Source organism: Mustela putorius, unplaced genomic scaffold (assembly GCF_011764305.1).
Source record: "Mustela putorius furo isolate JIRA1106 unplaced genomic scaffold, ASM1176430v1.1 tig00000799_pilon_pilon_pilon, whole genome shotgun sequence".
NCBI lineage: Eukaryota > Metazoa > Chordata > Mammalia > Carnivora > Mustelidae > Mustela > Mustela putorius.
The window spans coordinates 23,609-46,014 of record NW_025421483.1 but is presented as its reverse complement, the minus strand read 5'-3'; the positions used below and the strand labels follow the sequence as shown (position 1 = coordinate 46,014).

Genomic DNA, 22,406 nt, shown 5'->3' with positions numbered 1-22,406 from the left:
AACACAAAATAGAATGAACTTAGTTGGGTGAGATTTTTAAATTTCTGAATAGTAAAAATCCCCAAATTAAGATACGATAGAGAGACTAGGCAGCATTATCAAGAATTTATAGAAGACTGCTGTCTCTCTATTTTCTTAGTCTAGCTAAAGATTTGTCAATTTTATCTTTACAAAATAATAGCTTGTTATTTCATTGATATTTTCAGTTGTTTCTCTGGTTTCTGTATCAACCTAACATATTAGCTATTCTGGAGAATTTTCAATGAGACTTGAGAATAATGTGTGTTCTACTACTGCTAGATGGAATAAATCTGTATTTGTTATGTTCATTTATTCTATGGTGCTGTCAAAATAGCTGTTTCCTTTTGATTTCTATGTAGATGATCTATCCATTGTAGAAAATGGGGTGCCAAAGATCCCCACCATTATTGTATTGTCATTTCTTTCTTTCTTTAGGTTGGTTAATATGTGCTTTCTATATTCAGGGGCTCCAATGTTGGGATATATGTTTTTAAAGTGTTATATTTTATTGATAAATTGATCATTTTTATTAAAATAAATGACCTTCTTTTTCTCTTTTGACAGTTTTGACTTAAAATCTATTTTGTATGATCTATAGCCACCCCTGCTCTGTTTTGCTTACAATTTTTATGGAAAATTTCCCATTTCCTCACATTCAGCCTGTGTGTATCCTTACATCTAAAATGAGTCTCTTGTAAGCAACACATATTGAGTTTTACTGTTTAAAAACTTGATTTAGCTAATTTGATTTAGAGCCTTTTGATGTAGAATTTGATCTATTTATACTTTAAGTAACTATATATAGGTGAGAACTCATTTTTGCCATTTTATTAATTATTTTATGAGTGTTTTCTATTTCTTTGTTTCTTCTCTTGCTGTCTTACTTTGTAGTGGTATGCTTTCATTCCTTTCTCTTTTATAGTTTGTGAATCTACAACTTTTTCATTTTAATTTGTATACATGTTTTTCTAATTTTTTTAACATATAATGTATTAGCCCCAGGGGTACAGGTCTGTGAATCGCCAAGTTTACATACTTCATAACACATACCTTCCCCATTGTCCATAAACCCGCCACCCTCTTCCTCCCCCTCCCCCCACTACAACTTTTTAATTTGTGTTTCCATAAATATGAGGCTGGTATAAAATGTCTTATAACAGTCTATTTTAAACTGAGAGCAACTTTTGATTGCTTTAGATGACATTACACTTTCCTCCTCCCAACACTGTCTGTATATTTTGATGTCACAGTTTACATCTTATTATATTGTGTAACCATTAATAAATTATTATAGTTTTAATTATTTTTATTATTATTATATTTTAAATTTTGTACTTGACTTGAAAGTGGTTATGTGCCACCAATACAGTAATATAATATATTGTATTTAATTATTTTCTTTAACCAGTGAGTTATACTTTTGCATGCTTTCATGCTGCTAATTAGTTTCCTTCATTTCAGCTTGAAGAACTCCATTTAGCATTTCTGGTAAGGCATGCCTAGTGATGAAGAACTCCTTTTGTCTGAGAATGTGCTCATCTCTCCTTTATTTTTGAAGTACAGATTTTCTAACTATAATATTCTTGTTTGGCACTTTTTCTTTTCAGTATTTTGAACATATCATCCTACTCTCCAGCAAGATTTCTGCTGAGAAACCCACTTACAGTCTTTTTGGGTGCTCCATGGGGTTTTTTTGGATGAATAATTTTTTTATTGCTGCTTTCAAAAGTTTCTCTTTGTCTTTAACTTATGACAATTTAATTATAATGCGTACATTAAACCTATTAACATTCTTGGGGCTTCATGAACCTGAATGTCTACTTCTTTCCTTGTATTTGTAAGTATTTCTTCATACAGACTTCCTGCACTCTTTTTCTTTCTCTTCTCATTGTGGGAGTCTCATAATGTATGTATGGATTCCTTGATTGCCTCCCGTAGTGCATTAGATATTCTTCTCTCTTTTTTTATTATTTTTTTTCTTTTTGTTCCTCTGAGAGCATAATTTTAAATTATCTTTGTTTTTGTTGGTTGTACCTTCAGCTCAATGATGTCTGTTTTTGAAAACCTTTAGTGAATGTTTGAATTTAGTTATTATATTCTTCAGCTACGGTATTTCTGTTTGGATCTTTAAAAAGAAGTTTCTATCTCACTGTTGAAACTTCATGTTATTCATGTATTTTCCTGTTTTTGTTGAGGTGTCTATTTGTGTTCCATTGTAATACACTGAGCTTCTTAAGATTATTATTTTCAATTTTTTGCCAGACAATTTACAGATCTCTATATTTTAGGGATTGTTACTGGAGATTTGCCTTCTTCCTTTGTGTCATATTTTCTTGATTCTTCATGTTCCTTGTATGTTTGCTTTGTTGTCTGCATATCTGAAAATGAAGTTACCATTCCCAGCCTTTATGGACTGGTTTTGACTGAAAAAGAATTTCAGTGGTCTGTGGTGTTTGAGGCTGATCTCTTGAGGTGTGTACACTAAGACTATGGCCAATGACACCTTTGCTTCCTCTGCTCTTTGAAAAAAAACAAAAAACCTCAGTCTGTGCTCCATCTCGGTCAAGCCAAATAGTGCCAGCTTTGTGAGAAAACTCATTCCTTTTCTTTGTTTCTGTCACAGGGGACCAAGCTCTGCAGTTATGCAGAGTTTTTGTTTTCTTCTGGAGGTCCTAAAGATTTTTTTAAAATTAAATTTAAATCTTAATAGCAATACTAGAATTTGTTTTAGATTTGATTGTCCTGGGTCAATATTTCTTTTACTTGAACTATTTTCTTGAGTTTTGCTTTTAAATATGATTACTGCTTCACTATTTTCATTTTCTTTTTCTTATAATTTTCTTCATTCTTCTGAGTCACCAATGAAGAATGTTCAGTCTTTTTTTCCGGCATTTCTATCACTCGTTTCTGATCCTTTTTGCTTAAAAACAAAAACAAAAACAAAAAAACAAGACAAAACAAAACTTTAAAATTCTCTGTAGTTTTTTTTTTTCTTCAATATTTTTTACAAAGTTTTCATCTGAATCCATCATCTTTATTCCTTTATTCTTCATTCTTTCAAACTTTCTCTTCTTATTTCAGTGAACCCTTGTGCAATTTCTTTATTCTTTTTCCATTTCTGTGCTTTGTATTCACATTTTTGATTCAAGGTGCTCTTTATTTTTTTTTTCCATGTCATGAAATGCTTAAACATATTTAATATAGTTTTTAGTATGATATAATTATCTTCTTAAGTTTATACTTAATTTGGGGGATATTTTTGTTTGCATGAAAGATTTAGTTTGCATTTTCTGACTTTTAGTTATAGTCTTATATGGAAATGGCTTGAGTATTTAATGGACACAATATCTATTTCAGGATGTTTTCATCTATCAGTATGTTATCATCTTTGCAGTTACTTTATTAATGTTTTTAGGAACAGGGGAGACCAAGTATTATGTATCCTTTTATCTCTTTCATTCTGAATGATCCTTAGTTTATCTCTTTTAGTAGATTCATTCCTCCTTTCTTTTCTCTATAGATCTCTTTTTTTTTTTTTTTTCCCCCCAGAGGCAATGACTCTCCTGGGCTGCTGCTTTACTCCCCACATATTTTGAAATCCCTTTTCCACATTTAGACTTTGATCTGCCAGGTCCCAACCTGTTTAGTTATTTTCTTTTTTTCAATTTAATTTATCCTTATGGGACTAAGTTTCTCTTGCTAAATTTACTTATTCTTTCTAGAATCTAATTTCTTGCATCCCCTGTGTGTAGACAATCTCATCACCTAGAAGCAGATAATGTCTTATTATTTTCCAATATGCATATTTAAATTTCTTTTTCTTACCATATTGATCTGGCTAGACCTTCTACTATGATGTTTAATGAAACTGATGAGAGCAGACATCCTTGTCTCATCTGGTTTTTGGGGGAGAAGTTATTCAGTCTTTCTTCATTAATGGTAATGTTAACTGTAGTTTTCTTTGTAGGTGCGCTTTATCAAGTTAAAGATTTTTACATATATTTCTAGTTTGCTGATAGTTTTCAATAGGAATGGAAATATAGATATTGATTTTTTAATCTACTGTGTTTTATGTCTTTATTATAGTGATCACATTATTTTTCTTTTTTAGATTGTGATATGGTACATTGTATTTGTCACTTTTTTTAAAGTTTAGGACAATTTTGCATTCCTGGAATAAACCTGATTCAGTCAAACTACATTATCTTTTCCATGTATTGCTGTGTATAATTGTTAAAATTTTTTTCAGAAATTTTCTCTATGTTCTTATAAATATTGGCCTATACTTTTAGAATTTTCACCTGATTCTTATATCATGCTATTTTTTTTTAATAAAGTGAGGTAAAATATTTTTCCACCTCTTCTATATTCTGGAAGTGGTTTGTGGATTGATGTTATTTCTTCTTCAGATGTTCACTGGAATTCCCACTGAAACCAACTGGGCTTAGATTTTTCCCTCTTTAAAAATTTTAAACTACAGGGGTGCCTGGGTGGCTCAGTGGGTTAAGCCTCTGCCTTTCGCTCAGGTTGTGGGCTCGGGTCCTGGGATCGAGCCCCAAATCGGGTTTTCTGCTTAGCGGGGAGCCTGATTCCCCTCTCTCTCTGCCTGCCTCTCGCCTGCTTATGATCTCTCTGTCACTGTCAAATAAGTAAATAAAAATCTTTAAAAAAATTTAAGCTACAGCGGGGGAGGAGTCAAGATGGCGGAGAAGTAGCAGGCTGAGACTACTTCAGCTAGCCAGAGATCAGCTAGATAGCTTATCTAAAGATTGGAAACACCTGAAAATCCATTGGCAGATCGAAGAGAAGAAGAACAGCAATTCTGGAAACAGAAAAACAACCACTTTCTGAAAGGTAGGACTGGCAGAGAAGTGAATCCAAAGCGACGGGAAGATAGACCCTGGGGGGAGGGGCCGGCTCCCGGCAAGCGGCAGAGCAACGAGAAACAAAATCAGGACTTTTAAAAGTCTGTTCCGCTGAGGGACATCGCTCCAGAGGCTAAACTGGGGCGAAGCCCACGCGGGGTCAACGTGGCCTCAGGTCCTGCAGGGTCACAGAAGGATCGGGGGTGTCTGAGTGTCGCAGAGCTGGCGGGTATTGGAACGGGAAAGCCGGCTACAGAGACAGAGCCGACAGTAAGCTCACAGCTCGGTGTTACCTTGAAACAGTTGCAGGCTCGGTGAGCTCGGAGCACGGCTGGAGGTCAGGTAGAGGGGAGTAACTGGGCGCTGTTCTCTGAGGGCGCACTGAGGAGTGGGGCCCAGGGCTCTCTGCTCCTCCGGGCGGAGACCAGGAGGCCGCCATTTGTATTCCCCGTCCTCCGGAACCTATGGAAAGCACTCAGGGAACAAAAGCTCCTGAAAGCAAACCCAAGCGGATTACTCACCCCGACCCCTGATAAGGGCGGTGCAATTCCGTCTGGGGCAAAGACACTTGAGAATCACTACAACAGGCCCCTCCCCCATAAGATCAACAAGAAATCCAGCCGAGACCAAGTTCACCTACCAAGGAGTGTGGTTTCAATACCAAGGAGAGCAGCAGAATTCCAGAGGAGGAGAAAGCAAAGAACGGAACTCATGGCCTTTTCCCTGTGATTTTTTTAGTCTTGCAGTTAATTTAATTTTTTTCTTTTTCATTTTTTGTTTTTTTTTCTTGCCTTCTGGTTAAAATTTTTTAAACTTTTACCTTTTCTTTTTAACGTTTTTTAACTAGTTTATCTAATATATATATATTTTCTTTTTTAAATTTTTCTTATTTGTTTTCTTTTTTTTAATTCTTTTTAATTCTTTTTTTTCTTTTTTTTTTTCCTTCCTTTTTGAACCTCTTTTTATCCCCTTTCTCCGTCCTCACGATTTGGGGTCTCTTCTAATTTGGTTAAAGCATATTTTCCTGGGATTGTTGCCACCTTTTTAGTATTTTACTTGCTCCTTCATATACTCTTATCTGGACAAAATGACATGACGGAAAAATTCAACACAAAAAAAAGAACAAGAGGCAATACCAAAGGCTAGGGACATAATCAATACAGACATTGATAATATGTCAGATCTAGAGTTCAGAATGACAATTCTCAAGGTTCTAGCCGGGCTTGAAAAAGGCATGGAAGATATTAGAGAAACCCTCTCGAGAGATATAAAAGCCCTTTCTGGAGAAATAAAAGAACTAAAATCTAACCAAGTTGAAATCAAAAAAGCTATTAATGAGGTGCAATCAAAACTGGAGGCTCTCACTGCTAGGATAAGTGAGGCAGAAGAAAGAATTACTGATATAGAAGACCAAATGACAGAGAATAAAGAAGCTGAGCAAAAGAGGGACAAAGAGCTACTGGACCACGAGGGGAGAATTCGAGAGATAAGTGACACCATAAGACGAAACAACATTAGAATAATTGGGATTCCAGAAGAAGAAGAGAGAGGGGAGCAGAAGGTATACTGGAGAGAATTATTGGGGAGAATTTCCCCAATATGGCAAAGGGAACGAGCATCAAAATTCAGGAGGTTCAGAGAACGCCCCTCAAAATCAATAAGAATAGGCCCACACCCCGTCACCTAATAGTAAAATTTACAAGTCTCAGTGACAAAGAGAAAATCCTGAAAGCAGCCCGGGAAAAGAAGTCTGTAACATACAATGGTAAAAATATTAGATTGGCAGCTGACTTATCCACAGAGACCTGGCAGGCCAGAAAGAGCTGGCATGATATTTTCAGAGCACTAAACAAGAAAAACATGCAGCCAAGAATACTATATCCAGCTAGGCTATCATTGAAAATAAAAGAAGAGATTAAAAGCTTCCAGGACAAACAAAAACTGAAAGAATTTGCAAACACCAAACCAGCTCTACAGGAAATCTTGAAAGGGGTCCTCTAAGCAAAGAGAGAGCCTACAAGTGGTAGATCAGAAAGGAACAGAGACCATATACAATAACAGTCACCTTACAGGCAATACAATGGCCCTAAATTCATATCTCTCAATAGTTACCCTGAATGTTAATGGGCTAAATGCCCCTGTCAAAAGACACAGGGTATCAGAATGGATAAAAAAACAAAACCCATCTATATGTTGCCTCCAAGAAACTCATTTTAAACCCGAAGACGCCTCCAGATTTAAAGTGAGGGGGTGGAAAAGAATTTACCATGCTAATGAACATCAGAAGAAAGCAAGAGTGGCAATCCTTATATCAGATCAATTAGATTTTAAGCCAAAGACTATAATAAGAGATGAGGAAGGACACTATATCATACCCAAAGGGTCTGTCCAACAAGAAGATCTAACAATTTTAAATATCTATGCCCCCAACATGGGAGCTGCCAACTATATAAACCAATTAATAACAAAATCAAATAAACACATCAATAATAATACAATAATAGTGGGGACTTTAACACTCCCCTCACTGAAATGGACAGATCATCCAAGCAAAAGATCAGCAAGGAAATAAAGGCCTTAAACGACACACTGGACCAGATGGACATCACAGATATATTCAGAACATTTCATCCCAAAGCAACAGAATACACATTCTTCTCTAGTGCACATGGAACATTCTCCAGAATAGATCACATCCTCGGTCCTAAATCAGGACTCGACCGGTATCAAAAGATTGGGATCATTCCCTGCATATTTTCAGACCACAATGCTCTAAAGCTAGAACTCAACCACAAAAGGAAGTTTGGAAAGAACCCAAATACATGGAGACTAAACAGCATCCTTCTAAAGAATGAATGGGTCAACCGGGAAATTAAAGAAGAATTGAAAAAAATCATGGAAACAAATGATAATGAAAATACAACGGTCCAAAATCTGTGGGACACAACAAAGGCAGTCCTGAGAGGAAAATATATAGCGGTACAAGCCTTTCTCAAGAAACAAGAGAGGTCTCAGGTACACAACCTAACCCTACATCTAATGGAGCTGGAGAAAGAACAAGAAAGAAACCCTAAGCCCAGCAGGAGAAGAGAAATCATAAAGATCAGAGCAGAAATCAATTAAATAGAAACCAAAAAAACAATAGAACAAATCAATGAAACTAGGACCTGGTTCTTTGAAAGAATAATAAAATTGATAAACCCCTGGCCGGACTTATCGAAAAGAGAAAGGACCCAAATAAATAAAATCATGAATGAAAGAGGAGAGATCACAACAAACACCAAAGAAATACAAACTATTATAAGAACATACTATGAGCAACTCTACGCCAATAAATTTGACAATCTGGAAGAAATAGATGAATTCCTAGAAACATATAAACTACCACAACTGAACCAGGAAGAAATAGAAAGCCTGAATAGACCCATAACCAGTAAGGAGATTGAAACAGTCATTAAAAATCTCCAAACAAACAAAAGCCCAGGGCCAGACGGCTTCCCAGGGGAATTCTACCAAACATTTAAAGAAGAACTAATTCCTATTCTCCTGAAACTGTTCCAAAAAATCGAAATGGAAGGAAAACTTCCAAACTCATTTTATGAGGCCAGCATCACCTTGATCCCAAAACCAGACAAGGATCCCCTCAAAAAAGAGAGCTATAGACCAATATCCTTGATGAACACAGATGCGAAAATACTCAACAAAATACTAGCCAATAGGATTCAACAGTACATTAAAAGGATTATTCACCATGACTAAGTGGGATTTATTCCAGGGCTGCAAGGTTGGTTCAACATCCGCAATTCAGTCAATGTGATACAACACATCAATAAAAGAAAGAACAAGAACCATATGATACTCTCAATAGATGCTGAAAAAGCATTTGACAAAGTACAGCACCCCTTTCTGATTAAAACTCTTCAAAGTGTAGGGATAGAGGGCACATACCTCAATATCATCAAAGCCATCTAGGAAAAACCCAGCGCAAATATCATTCTCAATGGAGAAAAACTGAAAGCTTTTCCGCTAAGGTCAGGAACACAGCAGGGATGTCCATTATCACCACTGCTATTCAACATAGTACTAGAGGTCCTAGCCTCAGCAATCAGACAACAAAAGGAAATTAAAGGCATCCAAATCGGCAAAGAAGAAGTCAAATTATCACTCTTCGCAGATGATATGATACTATATGTGGAAAACCCAAAAGACTCCACTCCAAAACTGCTAGAACTTATACAGGAATTCAGTAAGGTGTCAGGATATAAAATCAATGCACAGAATTCAGTTGCCATTCTCTACACCAACAGCAAGACAGAAGAAAGAGAAATTAAGGAGTCAATCCCATTTACAATTGCACCCAAAACCATAAGATACCTAGGAATAAACCTAACCAAAGAGGCACAGAATCTATACTCAGAAAACTATAAAGTACTCATGAAAGAAATTGAGGAAGACACAAAGAAATGGAAAAATGTTCCATGCTCCTGGATTGGAAGAATAAATATTGTGAAAATGTCTATGCTACCTAAAGCAATCTACACATTTAATGCAATTCCTATCAAAGTACCATCCATCTTTTTCAAGGAAATGGAACAAATAATTCTAAAATTTATATGGAACCAGAAAAGACTTCGAATAGCCAAAGGGATATTGAAAAAGAAAGCCAACGTTGGTGGCATCACAATTCCGGACTTCAAGCTCTATTACAAAGCTGTCATCATCAAGACAGCATGGTACTGGCACAAAAACAGACACATAGATCAATGGAACAGAATAGAGAGCCCAGAAATAGACCCTCAACTCTACAGTCAACTAATCTTCAACAAAGCAGGAAAGAATGTCCAATGGAAAAAAGACAGCCTCTTCAATAAATGGTGCTGGGAAAATTGGACAGCCACATGCAGGAAAATGAAATCGGACCATTTCCTTACACCACACACAAAAATAGACTCAAAATGGATGAAGGACCTCAATGTGTGAAAGGAATCCATCAAAATCCTTGAGGAGAACACAGGCAGCAACCTCTTCATCCTCAGCCGCAGCAACATCTTCCTAGGAACAACGCCAAAGGCAAGGGAAGCAAGGGCAAAAATGAACTATTGGGATTTCATCAAGATCAAAAGCTTTTGCACAGCAAAGGAAACAGTTAACAAAATCAAAAGACAACTGACAGAATGGGAGAAGATATTTGCAATCGACATATCAGATAAAGGACTAGTGTCCAGAATCTATAAAGAACTTAGCAAACTCAACACCCAAAGAACAAATAATCCAATCAAGAAATGGGCAGAGGACATGAACAGACATTTCTGCAAAGAAGACATCCAGATGGCCAACAGACACATGAAAAATTGCTCCATATCCCTCGGCACCAGGGAAATACAACTCAAAACCACAATGAGATATCACCTCACACCAGTCAGAATGGCTAAAATCAATAAGTCAGGAAATGACAGATGCTGGTGAGGATGCGGAGAAAGGGGAACCCTCCTACACTGCTGGTGGGAATGCAAGCTGGTGCAGCCACTCTGGAAAACAGCATGGAGGTTCCTCAAAATGTTGAAAATAGAACTGCTCTATGATCCAGCAATTGCACTACTGGGTATTTATCCTAAAGATACAAACATAGTGATCCAAAGGGGCACGTGCACCCGAATGTTTATAGCAGCAATGTCCACAATAGCCAAACTATGGATAGAACCTAGATGTCCATCAACAGATGAATGGATCAAGAAGAAGTGGTATATATACACAATGGAATACTATGCAGCCATCAAAAGAAATGAAATCTTGCCATTTGTGACAACATGGATGGAACTGGAGCATATCATGCTTAGCGAAATAAGTCAAGCAGAGAAAGACAACTATCATATGATCTCCCTGATATGAGGAAGTGGTGATGCAACATGGGGGCTTAAGTGGGTAGGAGAAGAATCAATGAAACAAGATGGATTTGGGAGGGAGACAAACTATAAGTGACTCTTAATCTCACAAACAAACTGAGGGTTGCTGGGGGGAGGGGGCTTGGGAGAAGGGGGTGGGATTATGGACATTGGGGAGGGTATGTGCTTTGGTGAGTGCTGTGAAGTGTGTAAACCTGGTGATTTACAGACCTGTACCCCTGGGGATAAAAATATATGTTTATAAAAATAAAAAATTTTAAAAAAATGTAAAAAAACAATTTAAGGTACAAATTCAATTTATTTGATGATAGATAAATGACTATTCACTTAACTATTTCTTCTGTAAGAAGTTTTGCCATTTGCATCTCTCAAAGAAATTGACTATTTCTTGTAAATTTTTGAACTTTTAGGCTTGAATTTGATAATAATATTGTCTATTTTTCAATGTCTCTAAATTTTTAGTTGTTGCCTTCCTTCATCTTAATCTTGGTAATCAATGCCTTCTCTTACATATATGTATATTTTTTACTTGCCAGTTTTACTAGAGGTTGGTCAATTTCATTGTTTTTTCAAAGTACACTCAACACACACAAAACAGATAATCATATCAAAAAATGGGCAGAAGATATGAACAGACACTTCCCCAATGAAGACATACAAATGGCTATCAGACATATGAAAAAATGTTCATCATCACTAGCTATTAAGGAGATTCAAATTAAAACCACATTGAGATATCACCTTACACCAGTTAGAATGGCCAAAATTAGCAAGACAGGAAACAATGTGTGTTAGAGAGTATGTGGAGAAAGGGGAACCCTCTTACACTTTTGGTGGGAATGCAAGTTGATGCAGCCACTTTGGAGAACAGTGTGGAGATTCCTCAAGAAATTAAAAATAGAGCTTCCCTAGGACCCTGCAATTGCACTACTGGGTATTTACCACAAAGATACAGATGTAGTGAAAAGAAGGGCCATCTGTACCCCAGTGTTTATCGCAGCAATGGCCATGGTCGCCAAACTGTGGAAAGAATCAAGATGCCTTTCAACAGATGAATGGATAAGGAAGATGTGGTCCATATGCACTATGGAGTATTATGCCTCCATCAGAAAGGATGAATACCCAACATTTACATCAACATAACAGGACTAGAAGAGATTATGCTGAGTGAAATAAGTCAAGCAGAGAGAGTCAATTATCATATGGTTTCACTTATTTGTGGAGCATAACAAATAGCATGGAGGACAAGGGGAGATGGAGAGGAGAATGGAGTTGAGGGAAATTGGAAGGGGAGGTGAACCATCAGAGACTATGGACTCTGAAAAACAACCTGAGGATTTACAAGGGGCGGGGGGTGGTAGGTTGGGGAACCAGGTGGTGGGTATTGGGGAGAGCACATATTGCATGGAGCACTGGGTGTGGAGCAAAAACAATGAATACTTTTACGCTGAAAAAAAATTAAAAAAATATAATCTTAGCTATTAATTTTCTCTACTGTTTTTCCATTATCAATATCATTTATTTCTGATAAACATATCTTTATTTTTATTTCCTTTTAATGGCTTTGGGCTTATTTCATTCATTTAAAGAACTTTTAATGTGGAATTTTAGATAAATAATTTGAGACTTTTTAAAATATAAGGTTATAATTTAATAAATTCTTCTATAAGCACTGTTTTAACTCTACCCATAAAAAATGATATGATGGATTTTCATTTTCATCCAAAATACTTTTTATTTCTTGGTTATTTCCTCCTTGATTCATCTTCTATTTATCAGTGTGTTGCTTAATATTTGAATACCAGAGGCAGTGGGGTGGGGTGTAATTTATTTATATCTCTGTTTTTGATATATAATTAATTTATGATCATAGAACACAATTTGCATGATTTCTATTACTTCAAACAGGTTAAATTATGTCTGTCACCTGTACTTTGTTTGTAGGGTATGTTTTATGTGCAATTGAAAAATAGTTTCTACAGTTGTTTTTAGAGTCTTTTATCAATGTCAAATTGATTGAGATTTCTATCTAGGTATTCTAACTTCTATTGTTTCCAGTCTACGAAAAGAGGAGTGCTGATGTTTTCAGATCTTATTCTATCAGTTTTCACTTCATGTATTTGAGGTTTTGTTATGAAGTTAAAATTTGCTAATTCAGAAGTATTAATGGTCTCAGAGAATTTACTAGGTTTTTTCTGTTTTTGTTTTTAAAAACTTTATTTATTTGAGGGAGAGAGAGAGCGAGCATTAGCAGTGGTAGGGGGAGAGGGAAGAGGGAGAAGCACACTCCTTGCTGTCATGGGGCTTGATCCCAGGACCATGGGATCATGATGTGAGCTGAAGGCAGACCCTTAACAAATTGATCCATCCACATACCCTTATCATTATTTAATGTCCCTTATATCCTGATTTAAAGTCAATTTTTCTTATCAATATATCTTCTCCAGATTTTAGTGTTAGTATTGTACATGCTTTTCTATCCTATTCATCCATTATATATATATTTTTATTTATTTTAACCAATATTTATTTTCAAGGTAGGTTTCTAATAATGTATAATTGGGCCTTTTAAAAAGTCCAATATGATGATCTCTTTCATTTTAATTAACATATTTTGTCCATTTGTAATTAATAAAGCTATTTATATAGTTGAATTTAAGGCTCCTGTATTACATTTGGTTAACATTTGTCCCTGGGCTTTTTTCCTCTATTCTTTTATTATTGCCTTGTTATGAATTATTCTAGCACTTTTTAGTATTCCATTTTAACTTGATTATTGTATTTGGCAATATATCTTTATATTCTATTTGCTTATGTTTGCTTTAGGAGTTTAAAAAATGCATACAAAAACTTTCTTATTCTACTTAAAATGAACATTCCACCACTTCAAGCAAAGTGTAAACCAAATAAATTTACACCTTAGAGTACTGAAGAAAACAACAAATTAACCCTAAACCATACACAAGAAGAGAAATAATTAAGATTACAGCAGAGATCAGTGAATTAGAAACCAGAAATACTGTAGAACAAATCATCAAAACTAGAAGCTGCTTCTTTGAAAGAATTAATAAGATCAACAAACCACTGACCAGACTTATCCAAAAGAAAAGGGAAAGGGCCTAAATTAATAAAATTATGAATGAACAAGGAGAGATCACAACACCAAGGAAATAGAAACAATAATCAGAAATTATTATCAACTATATGCCAATAAATTAAGCAACCTGGAAGAAATGCATTCTTGAAAACCTATATACTACCAACACTGAAATAGGAAGAAATTGACAACCTGAATAGATCAATAGCCAGTTATGAGATTGAAGCAGTGATCAAAAACCTCCCAAAAAACAAGCATTTAGGACTGAGGGATTACCTGGGGGAATTCTACCAAGCAGCCAAAGAAGAAATAATAGCTGTTCTCCTGAAGTTGTTTCAAAAAAATAAACAGAAAGAAAACTTCCAGACTGTTTTTATAAGGACAGCATGACCTCGATCCCAAAATCCGGCAAAGGCCCGTTCAAAAAGGAGAATTTAAGGGAGTTGGGGGAAATTGGAAGGGGAGGTGAACCATGAGAGACTATGACTCTGAAAAACAATCTGAGGGGTTTGAAGGGGTGGGGGGTGGAAGATTGGGGGAACCAGGTGGTGGGTATTAGAGAGGGTACAGATTGCATGGAGCACTGGGTGTGGTGCAAAAAACAATGAATACTGTTATGCTGAAAATAAGTTAAAAAAAAAAAAAGAATTTTGGACCAATATCCCTGATGAATATGGATGCCAAAATTCTCAAAAAGACCATAGCTAATAGGATCCAATAGTACATTAAAAAGATTATCCATCATGACTAGGTGGGATTTATCCCTGGGATGCAGGGGTGGTTCAACAATCAGTGTGATAGAACACACTAATAAGAAGAGAGAGAAGAACCATATGGTCCTCAAAATTGATGCAGAAAGAACATTTGACAAAATACAGTGTCCTTTCTTGATTAAAACTCTTCAAAGTGTAGGGATAGAGGAAACATATTTCAATATCAGAGCCATCTATGAAAAGACCATGACGAATATCATTCTCAATATGAAAAAACTGAGGACTTTTCCATTAAGGTCAGGAACACAATAGGGATGCCCACTCTCACCACTGTTGTTCAACATAGTACTAGAAGTCCTAGCAACAGCAATCAGAAAACAAGAAGAAATAAAAGGTATTCAAATTGGCAAAGAAGAAGTCAAACTCTCTCTCTTTGCAGATGAGTAAATTCCATAAGTAAAACCCAAAAGTCTCCAACACCAAATTACTGGAACTCATACAGCAATTCAGTAATATGACAAGATACAAAATCAAAGCACAGAAATTAGTTACTTTCCTTTACATTAAAAATGTAACTGTAGAAAGAGAAATTAGGGAAATGATATGATCCAACAGTTCAACTTTTGCAACTACATTAAAAGGAAAGAAGAGCAAAAATGAACGTTTAGGACTTCATCAGAATAAAGTTTGTGCACAGCAATGGAAACAGTTAACAAAACAAAGAGGCCTCCCACAGAATGGGAGAATATACTTGCAAATGACACTAGAGATAAAGAGCTGTATTCAAGATCTATAAAGAACTTCTCAAACTCAACACTCAAAATACAGATAATCAAGTCAAAAAATGGGCAGAAGATGTGAACAGATATTTCTTCAATGAAGACATACAACTGGCTAGCAGACACATGAAAAAATGTTTATCATCACTAACCATTAGGGAAATACAAATCAAAACCACATTGAGATACCACCATACACCAGTTAGAATGGCAAAAATTGACAAGGCAAGAAACAATAAACATTAGAGAAGTTGTAAATAAAAGGGAACCCTCTTACACTGTTGGTGGGAATGAAAATTGGTGCAGCCACTTTGGAAAACAGTGTGGAGTTTCCTCAAAAAATTAAAAATTACACTACTGGGTATTTACCCCAAAGATACAGATGTATTGAAAAGAAGGGCCATATGCACCCCAATGTTCATAGCAGCAATGTCCACAATAGCCAAAATGTGGAAATAACTGAGATACCCTTCAATAGATGAATGGATAAAGAAGATGTAGTCCATATATACAATGGACTATTACTCAACCATCAGAAAGGATGAATACCCAGCTTTGTATCAGCATAGCTGGAACTGAAGGAGATTATACTGAGTGAAATAAGTCAAGCAGAAAAAGACAATTATCATACAGTTTCACTTATTTGTGGAACATAAGGAAAAGCATGGCAGACATTAGGAGAGGAAAAGGACTAATGAAGGGGGGAGTCTAAATGGACAAATGAGATTTATAAATTCAACCAAGATTTAGTTAACCTAAAGCAGTATACTAAGAAATTACACATATGAACATGTAAGTTTTTATAAAAATTACAAGAATTATTTAAAAGGTGGAAATTTTGTTAATGTATATTTCCAAAATAATAAATTAAATAAGAATAATTATTTTGATATATGCAAAAATTAAGTGATCATCATAGATTCATTCTTGATTTATATACAACTAATGAATTGTTGAACACTACATCAAAACCTTATGATGTACTATATGCTGGCTAATGGAACATAAAAAAAATTAAAAAGAGAGAAAGAAAAAAATTGAAAGTTTGGCATAGAAGGAAACATGATTAACCCAATAAAGAGTATCCATCAGAAACTGATAGCAAACATTTTTTCTAAATAACGAAAAACTAAAACATAAGCTGTGCTCGCTCTCTTTTTTAGCAAATACATGAAAATTTTTTAAAAATCTATTTTAAATATGAAAAAATCAAGGACATTCAATATAATTCAGATATTCTAGGAAATGACATATTAAAATGAAAAAAAAGAGATTTGTCTCCTATCATCTATCTACAACTTTACTGTAGAAAGAGGGAAATTGTCATCTTGAAATGATATATAGTTTTCAAAAACTCAAGAAGATCAATAAAATTATATTATAAAAATAGTAAGTGAACTCAATGAGGTTGTCCACTTAATAAACAAAGATTTTCTTTAAAAAAATCACTAGCTCCACTGCACATTAAGATGATTAAAACTTTCATTTTGCTTGAGATATTCCAAGATTATGCCTGTATTTTATTGTATTATTATCTGTTATTAAATAGCAGATAACCACAAATTTAGTGGATTAAAACAACACATTTATTATCTCACAGTTTCATTTATCATCACACAATACAGCTTCACCTGATCCTCCACCTTAGGGTTTTTCATAAAACTGCAATCATGATATTGGGCACCACTGGGATCTTGGCCAGGGAAGGATTTGTTTACAAGCTCATTTATATGGCTGCTTGACCCTCCCTGGTGGGTTAAGATTCAATGGTTAGGATTCAGCGTTCTCTCATTTATATGGCTGCAGACATAATTCCAACAGTTTCTAGCTAAGGCTGCCATCAGATCCTTACCAAACGGTTTTCTCAACACAGTAACTTGCTTTGTTAAGGTTAGTAAGGGAAAGAGTCAGCTAACAAGACAGATATCAGAATCTTTTTTTACTTATATCAGAATCCCTCTTAACGAGGGAACTGATATCACTTCAAACTTCAGATAAGAATAGGGTTATTCAAGAGGAAAGGAGTACATAGGCCATGGATACTAAGAAACAGAGAACTTTGGGACTGAAACGAAAATTTAAGTTTAGAATAAAATTTTCCTCAAATGCCCACATCTTATTGGTTTCTGTTTTCTCAACACTAACAACATCAAAAACAAAAACATACCTAATATACCCATTCTTTTTACTTCAAAATATGACCATTAGTAGACTGATTATAAACAACTATTAACATGCTATGGAAGAAAAACTGTTATTATTTTGATCTTTGTTTTCCTAAACAGCTTAATATCTCAAAGAAAAAAAAATGACGATACTCTTTCCCTATTCTCACCTGTCCCACTCATTCTATTAGATTTGTCATAATTTACTGTATCCCATTTTTATATCTTACCGTTTTTATTGTCATTTTTCTTGCAATAATATTTATAAATAAATAATCCTAGAAGTATTAAAATGATGATTCCAAATATAGCTATAATTATATGATATTTTGTGGTGTTTTCTGAAAAACAAACAAAAATATAGATGTGCAGTTAGATTCAATTTTCATTTTTAGTCATCTTTCACCCAAGAAAAGCCCACTTGTATTTTTTCTGCTCCCACTGTGGGAGGTCTGAGAGTTGTCTTTGTTTAAACAACAGAAACGTGTTTTTGAACATCAGCTACTTTAATAACATTACACTAGTTGCTGTGAGAAATACATCAAAAGAGAAATTACCCTTCCAGTGCTAAGGAAGTTTCACTTGAGTTATACAACTGGCTCTCTAGGAATTCTTCTCCTCAAAAATCCCATAACAATGATGCTTGGTTAATCTCAGTTAACTTTGGAGGACTGAACTAGAAAATGCACTTTGCAAAAACATTTTATGGGATGCTTTTATGGGACAGAATCAAATCTATGTAACTATCTCTGAGATGGAAAAGTCTGTCATTCTACCTCAATATTCGAACTGGAATTCTGAGAAAGACTTGTTCCACTCATACTTCTCACTCTTTTTAACTTACTTCATTTTCTACCTCTTAATTTCCTACATCTCTTATCTATGCAATGCATAATTGCAGCCCAAGATGAAAATTTTCCATTTCTCTGTTATATTCTCCTTTCCACTTAATTCAGATGTTATATTCTGAATTACTGTATTTCTGACAATCTCTTTTCTTGCATTTCTGACAATATCTTTTCTCACTTTCTTCATTTTTCATGTCCATTCAATTACCACAAATTAGCATATACTGTCAATTAGTTTTTTTTAGGGTACTTCATTAACTCACAGTGATACTGGAATTTCCTAGGATAAACACTACTTATTCATTTCCTGTCAAGGATTGGTTAATCATTTAACCCAAATCTCTATTTCTCTGATCATAGAGGTGAGATTATCTTCCTATAGACCTTGAAGGCTGCTTTCAGGATATTATATTGGCAAGCTTAATAACAAATCCACTTTTTTTTTTCAGTCCTTTTGGTAAGCCACTCAACTCTCATGTTTAGTTTGAATATATATTGACCTTCTGATCACTTCCCAAATTTATTTCAAATTTTTTCTTCTCTTTAACATTTAGGTTGAAACCTGAACAACTTGAGAGAACTCACTGATGGTACACTTCAAAACTGCCTGTTACTCTTACTTGTACTCTTTTACATCCCTAATTGATATTTCCAATGTATTTAAGAAAACTTTTCATAAAATCATGACATATTTTTTCACAATTTCAATTTTCCTTTTAAAAGATCAGTTAGGAATACTTTATTTTTAAACAAAAATTATGTTTCTTGGTTAAATGTGCTACAGTTCCATAAAACATGTTTTTATTTAAAAAAAATATTGTTTGGTTAAGATTACTTTATAATCTGTTCAAGATTTCTGATTTTAGCCAAGATGCATTTAATCTCCAATTTTTATGAAATATCATAAAAATTGAACAAAATGCCTGGAACAACAGAACCCAAGATATCAGGAATTAGACAATAGAGGAGAGTGATCTCAAAGGGATAGGAAACAAATGAGGAAAGTCCTAAATTTTCCACAGCTTATTCTCTTAAGAAGGTTTCTAGGTTGCATCAAAGAAAAAGAGGAAACAGGCTGAGCCTGGAAGAATCCCTGAGTGGAGGGACTAAGGCAGAGTATAGAAAAGAAGAAAGCTGCCCAAAGATAGAACTCAAGAGATCTGCAGAGAGTCCACTCTAATCCCTCCAGCACAAATGGATAGCACCAGCATGTGAAGTAACTATGTAAGGATGGAAACCAACTGAAAGTAACTAAAAAAGACCTAAATAAATGGATGATCATACCATGTTTATGAATTAGAAGACTTAATATGTTAGATTAAAATTCAGCATACCCTTGAAGCACATGGATGACTCAGTAGGTTGAGTGTCTGCCTTCAGCTCAGGCTGTGATCCTGGGATCCTGGGATGGAGTCCTGCATTAGGATCCCTACTCAGCAGGGAACCTGTTTCTCCCTCTCTCTCTGCTGCTCTCCCTGCTTGTGTTCTCTCATGTGCTTTCTCTCTCTCTGTGAAATAAATAAATACATTTTTTTTTAAATCAGCATACTCTTTTTGTTGAAAATGACTTGATAATTATAAACTTCTCATGGAAATTCAAAAGAACTTGAACAGCCCAAACAAACAAAAAACAAACAAACAAACAGAAATATGAAGACTAAGATTGGCAGAGTCCTACTATCTAACTCCAAAATTTATTATAAATTTACTTTAATGAAGACAATTTGGTGTTGGTGTAAGGAAAAACCAAACAGATCAACTTAAGTCCAGAAGCAGATCCACACACAGCTGAACAACTGATTGCCAACAAAGGTGAAAAGACAATAGATACAGATGGCTATCCATATGAAAATAAAAGCTTTAATCCAAACCTTGACCATATAAGTGAATATATAAATGAATCATTGATGTAAATATAAAACCTAAACCTATGAAAGGTCTCAAAGAAAACACAGGGGACAATCTTTGTGACCTTGAGTAAAACACATTTTCTTAGATATGATACCAAAAATGCTACATAAAAAAGGAAACAGTGATACATTAAATCTCACTGAAGTGAGCAACTTTTTTTTTTTTTGCAAGACACTTTTAAGATAATGAAAAGATACTCCACGGTTTGGAAGAAAATAATTGTAACCCAAAAATCTTATAAAAGATTTCTATCCAGAATATATAAGGACTCTCAAAATGCTAATACAAATATAATACAAAATAGGCAAGAGATTTGAACAGATACTTCATTAAATAGGATATATGATGGAAAATCGGTACATGAAAAGATATTTGGTATCATTAGTCATGAAGGATTACAAATATAAACCAAAATAAAATACCACTAACCATCTATTAGGATGTCTAAAATTAAAAAGCTTGACCATATCAAGTGTTGGCAAGGATGTAGAGGAATTGAAACTCATACACATTGCTCTTAGGAATATGAAATGATACCACTACTTTGGAAGAACATTTGATAGTTTTTTGAAAATATAAGCTATAAATCTACCATATGATTCAGCCATTCTCCTGTGCAAAATAAAAAATAAAAATGTATGTCCATAAAATGTATATGAGTATCCATGATGACTTTCCTTGTAAGTTGTAAGGACTAGAGAGATCCTAAATATTTATCAGTAGGATAGAGAATAGAAAAAGTTATTATATGTACATAAAATGGAATAATATATAGCAATAAAAAGTAATGAACTATTGATACATGCAACACTATGGGGGAATCTTAAAATAGTTACACTGAATGATAGAAGAAAGTAAAAAGTTGTACATAGTGTTTGGTTCCATTTAGAAAATTATAGAAAGTGAAAATTGATCTGTAATGTCAGAATGTGTAGAACATAATGACTGTGTGGAAATAAGGAGGGCAAGAAAGAAGGAGGGCAAGAAAGGGAGAGAGAGAATATTATAAAGTCTCATGAGGGAAGTTTTAGAATAATGAACATGTGTATTTTTGGGGTTATGGTTATGGTTTCAAGAATGCATACATATTTCACAACATATCCAATGGTGCATTTTTAATAAGTACTACTTTATAATGTGCCAATTATATACCAATACAACTATTAATAAGAAACAAGCAATACAGCCCTTAGACTTTCTGGCCATTGGTACTGCCCCAATTTCCCAATTCACCATTTCTTTCTTGGTTTTGTTTCTTTTCTTATCAAGATGTACCCTTTTTAAAAGCACTTAATAGATAGATATTCAACAATATTTCAAATTTATTAATAAATGTTTCTTTACTGAATTCTGTTTAAATTAATCACCAAACTTAAACCAGCCCAACTGCTTAGTCATCTCTTCTGATTGAAAATAAAAAGTCTGGTTAGCAGATTGTTGCAATCACTCAAGAGAGAAAAATAAATATTGACTAGGACTACTGTAGTGGCTACAGATGGAAAGAAATGGAAAAATTCCAAGGTATCTTGATTATTTACACATTATATTTAGACAAAAGCATTATTTTCATGACACAAATATATCTTGCTAATTAATGAAGGAACCAACAATCCAATAAAAAATAAGCAAAGGGTATGGATACAGTTCACAACACAAAGGAACATGTGAGAAGAAGCTCAATATCTCATAATAAAAGAAATGCAAAAGAGGACAAGAATTCAAAATATTTAGTGGGAAAATAATTTACATCAGAGTATAATCTCAGTGTTGAGTAAATATATATTTAGCCCTTGAGCAATGCAGGGGTTGGAACAGTGAACCCCTGTGCAGTCAAAATTCAAGTGTAACTTTGGACTCTCCCAAAGCTAAATTACCACTCTAGATAGCCTACTATTGATTAGAAACCCTTCCCAATAATATAAACAGTATATTAACACATTTTGTATGTCACATGCATTATAGACTGTCTTCTTATAATAAAGCAAGCTAGAGAAAAGAAAATATTATTTTTAATTGAGCCATCTAGGTACTCCATATGCATTGTTATATTATGTCACTTTTAAAAAGCTTATTTTCCCCTTTTTTCTGTAAGATAAACTTCAAC

General features: G+C 34.5%; 1 protein-coding gene across 1 annotated transcript in view; it reads right to left on the bottom strand.

Annotated features, from left to right (window-relative positions):
* The window catches only part of LOC123393307 (butyrophilin subfamily 1 member A1-like), a 58,665-nt gene extending 38,797 nt beyond the window's left edge, over positions 1-19,868 (bottom strand). Inside the window, exons 1-2 of the mRNA XM_045084854.1 lie at positions 19,726-19,868; positions 17,774-17,884 (exon numbers count right to left, since the gene is read on the bottom strand). Of these exons, the coding sequence (XP_044940789.1) occupies positions 17,774-17,884; positions 19,726-19,738 (124 nt within the window). The 5' untranslated portion in view covers positions 19,739-19,868. The remainder of the gene's footprint in view (positions 1-17,773; positions 17,885-19,725) is intronic.
* Between the last annotated feature and the right edge of the window lie 2,538 nt (positions 19,869-22,406).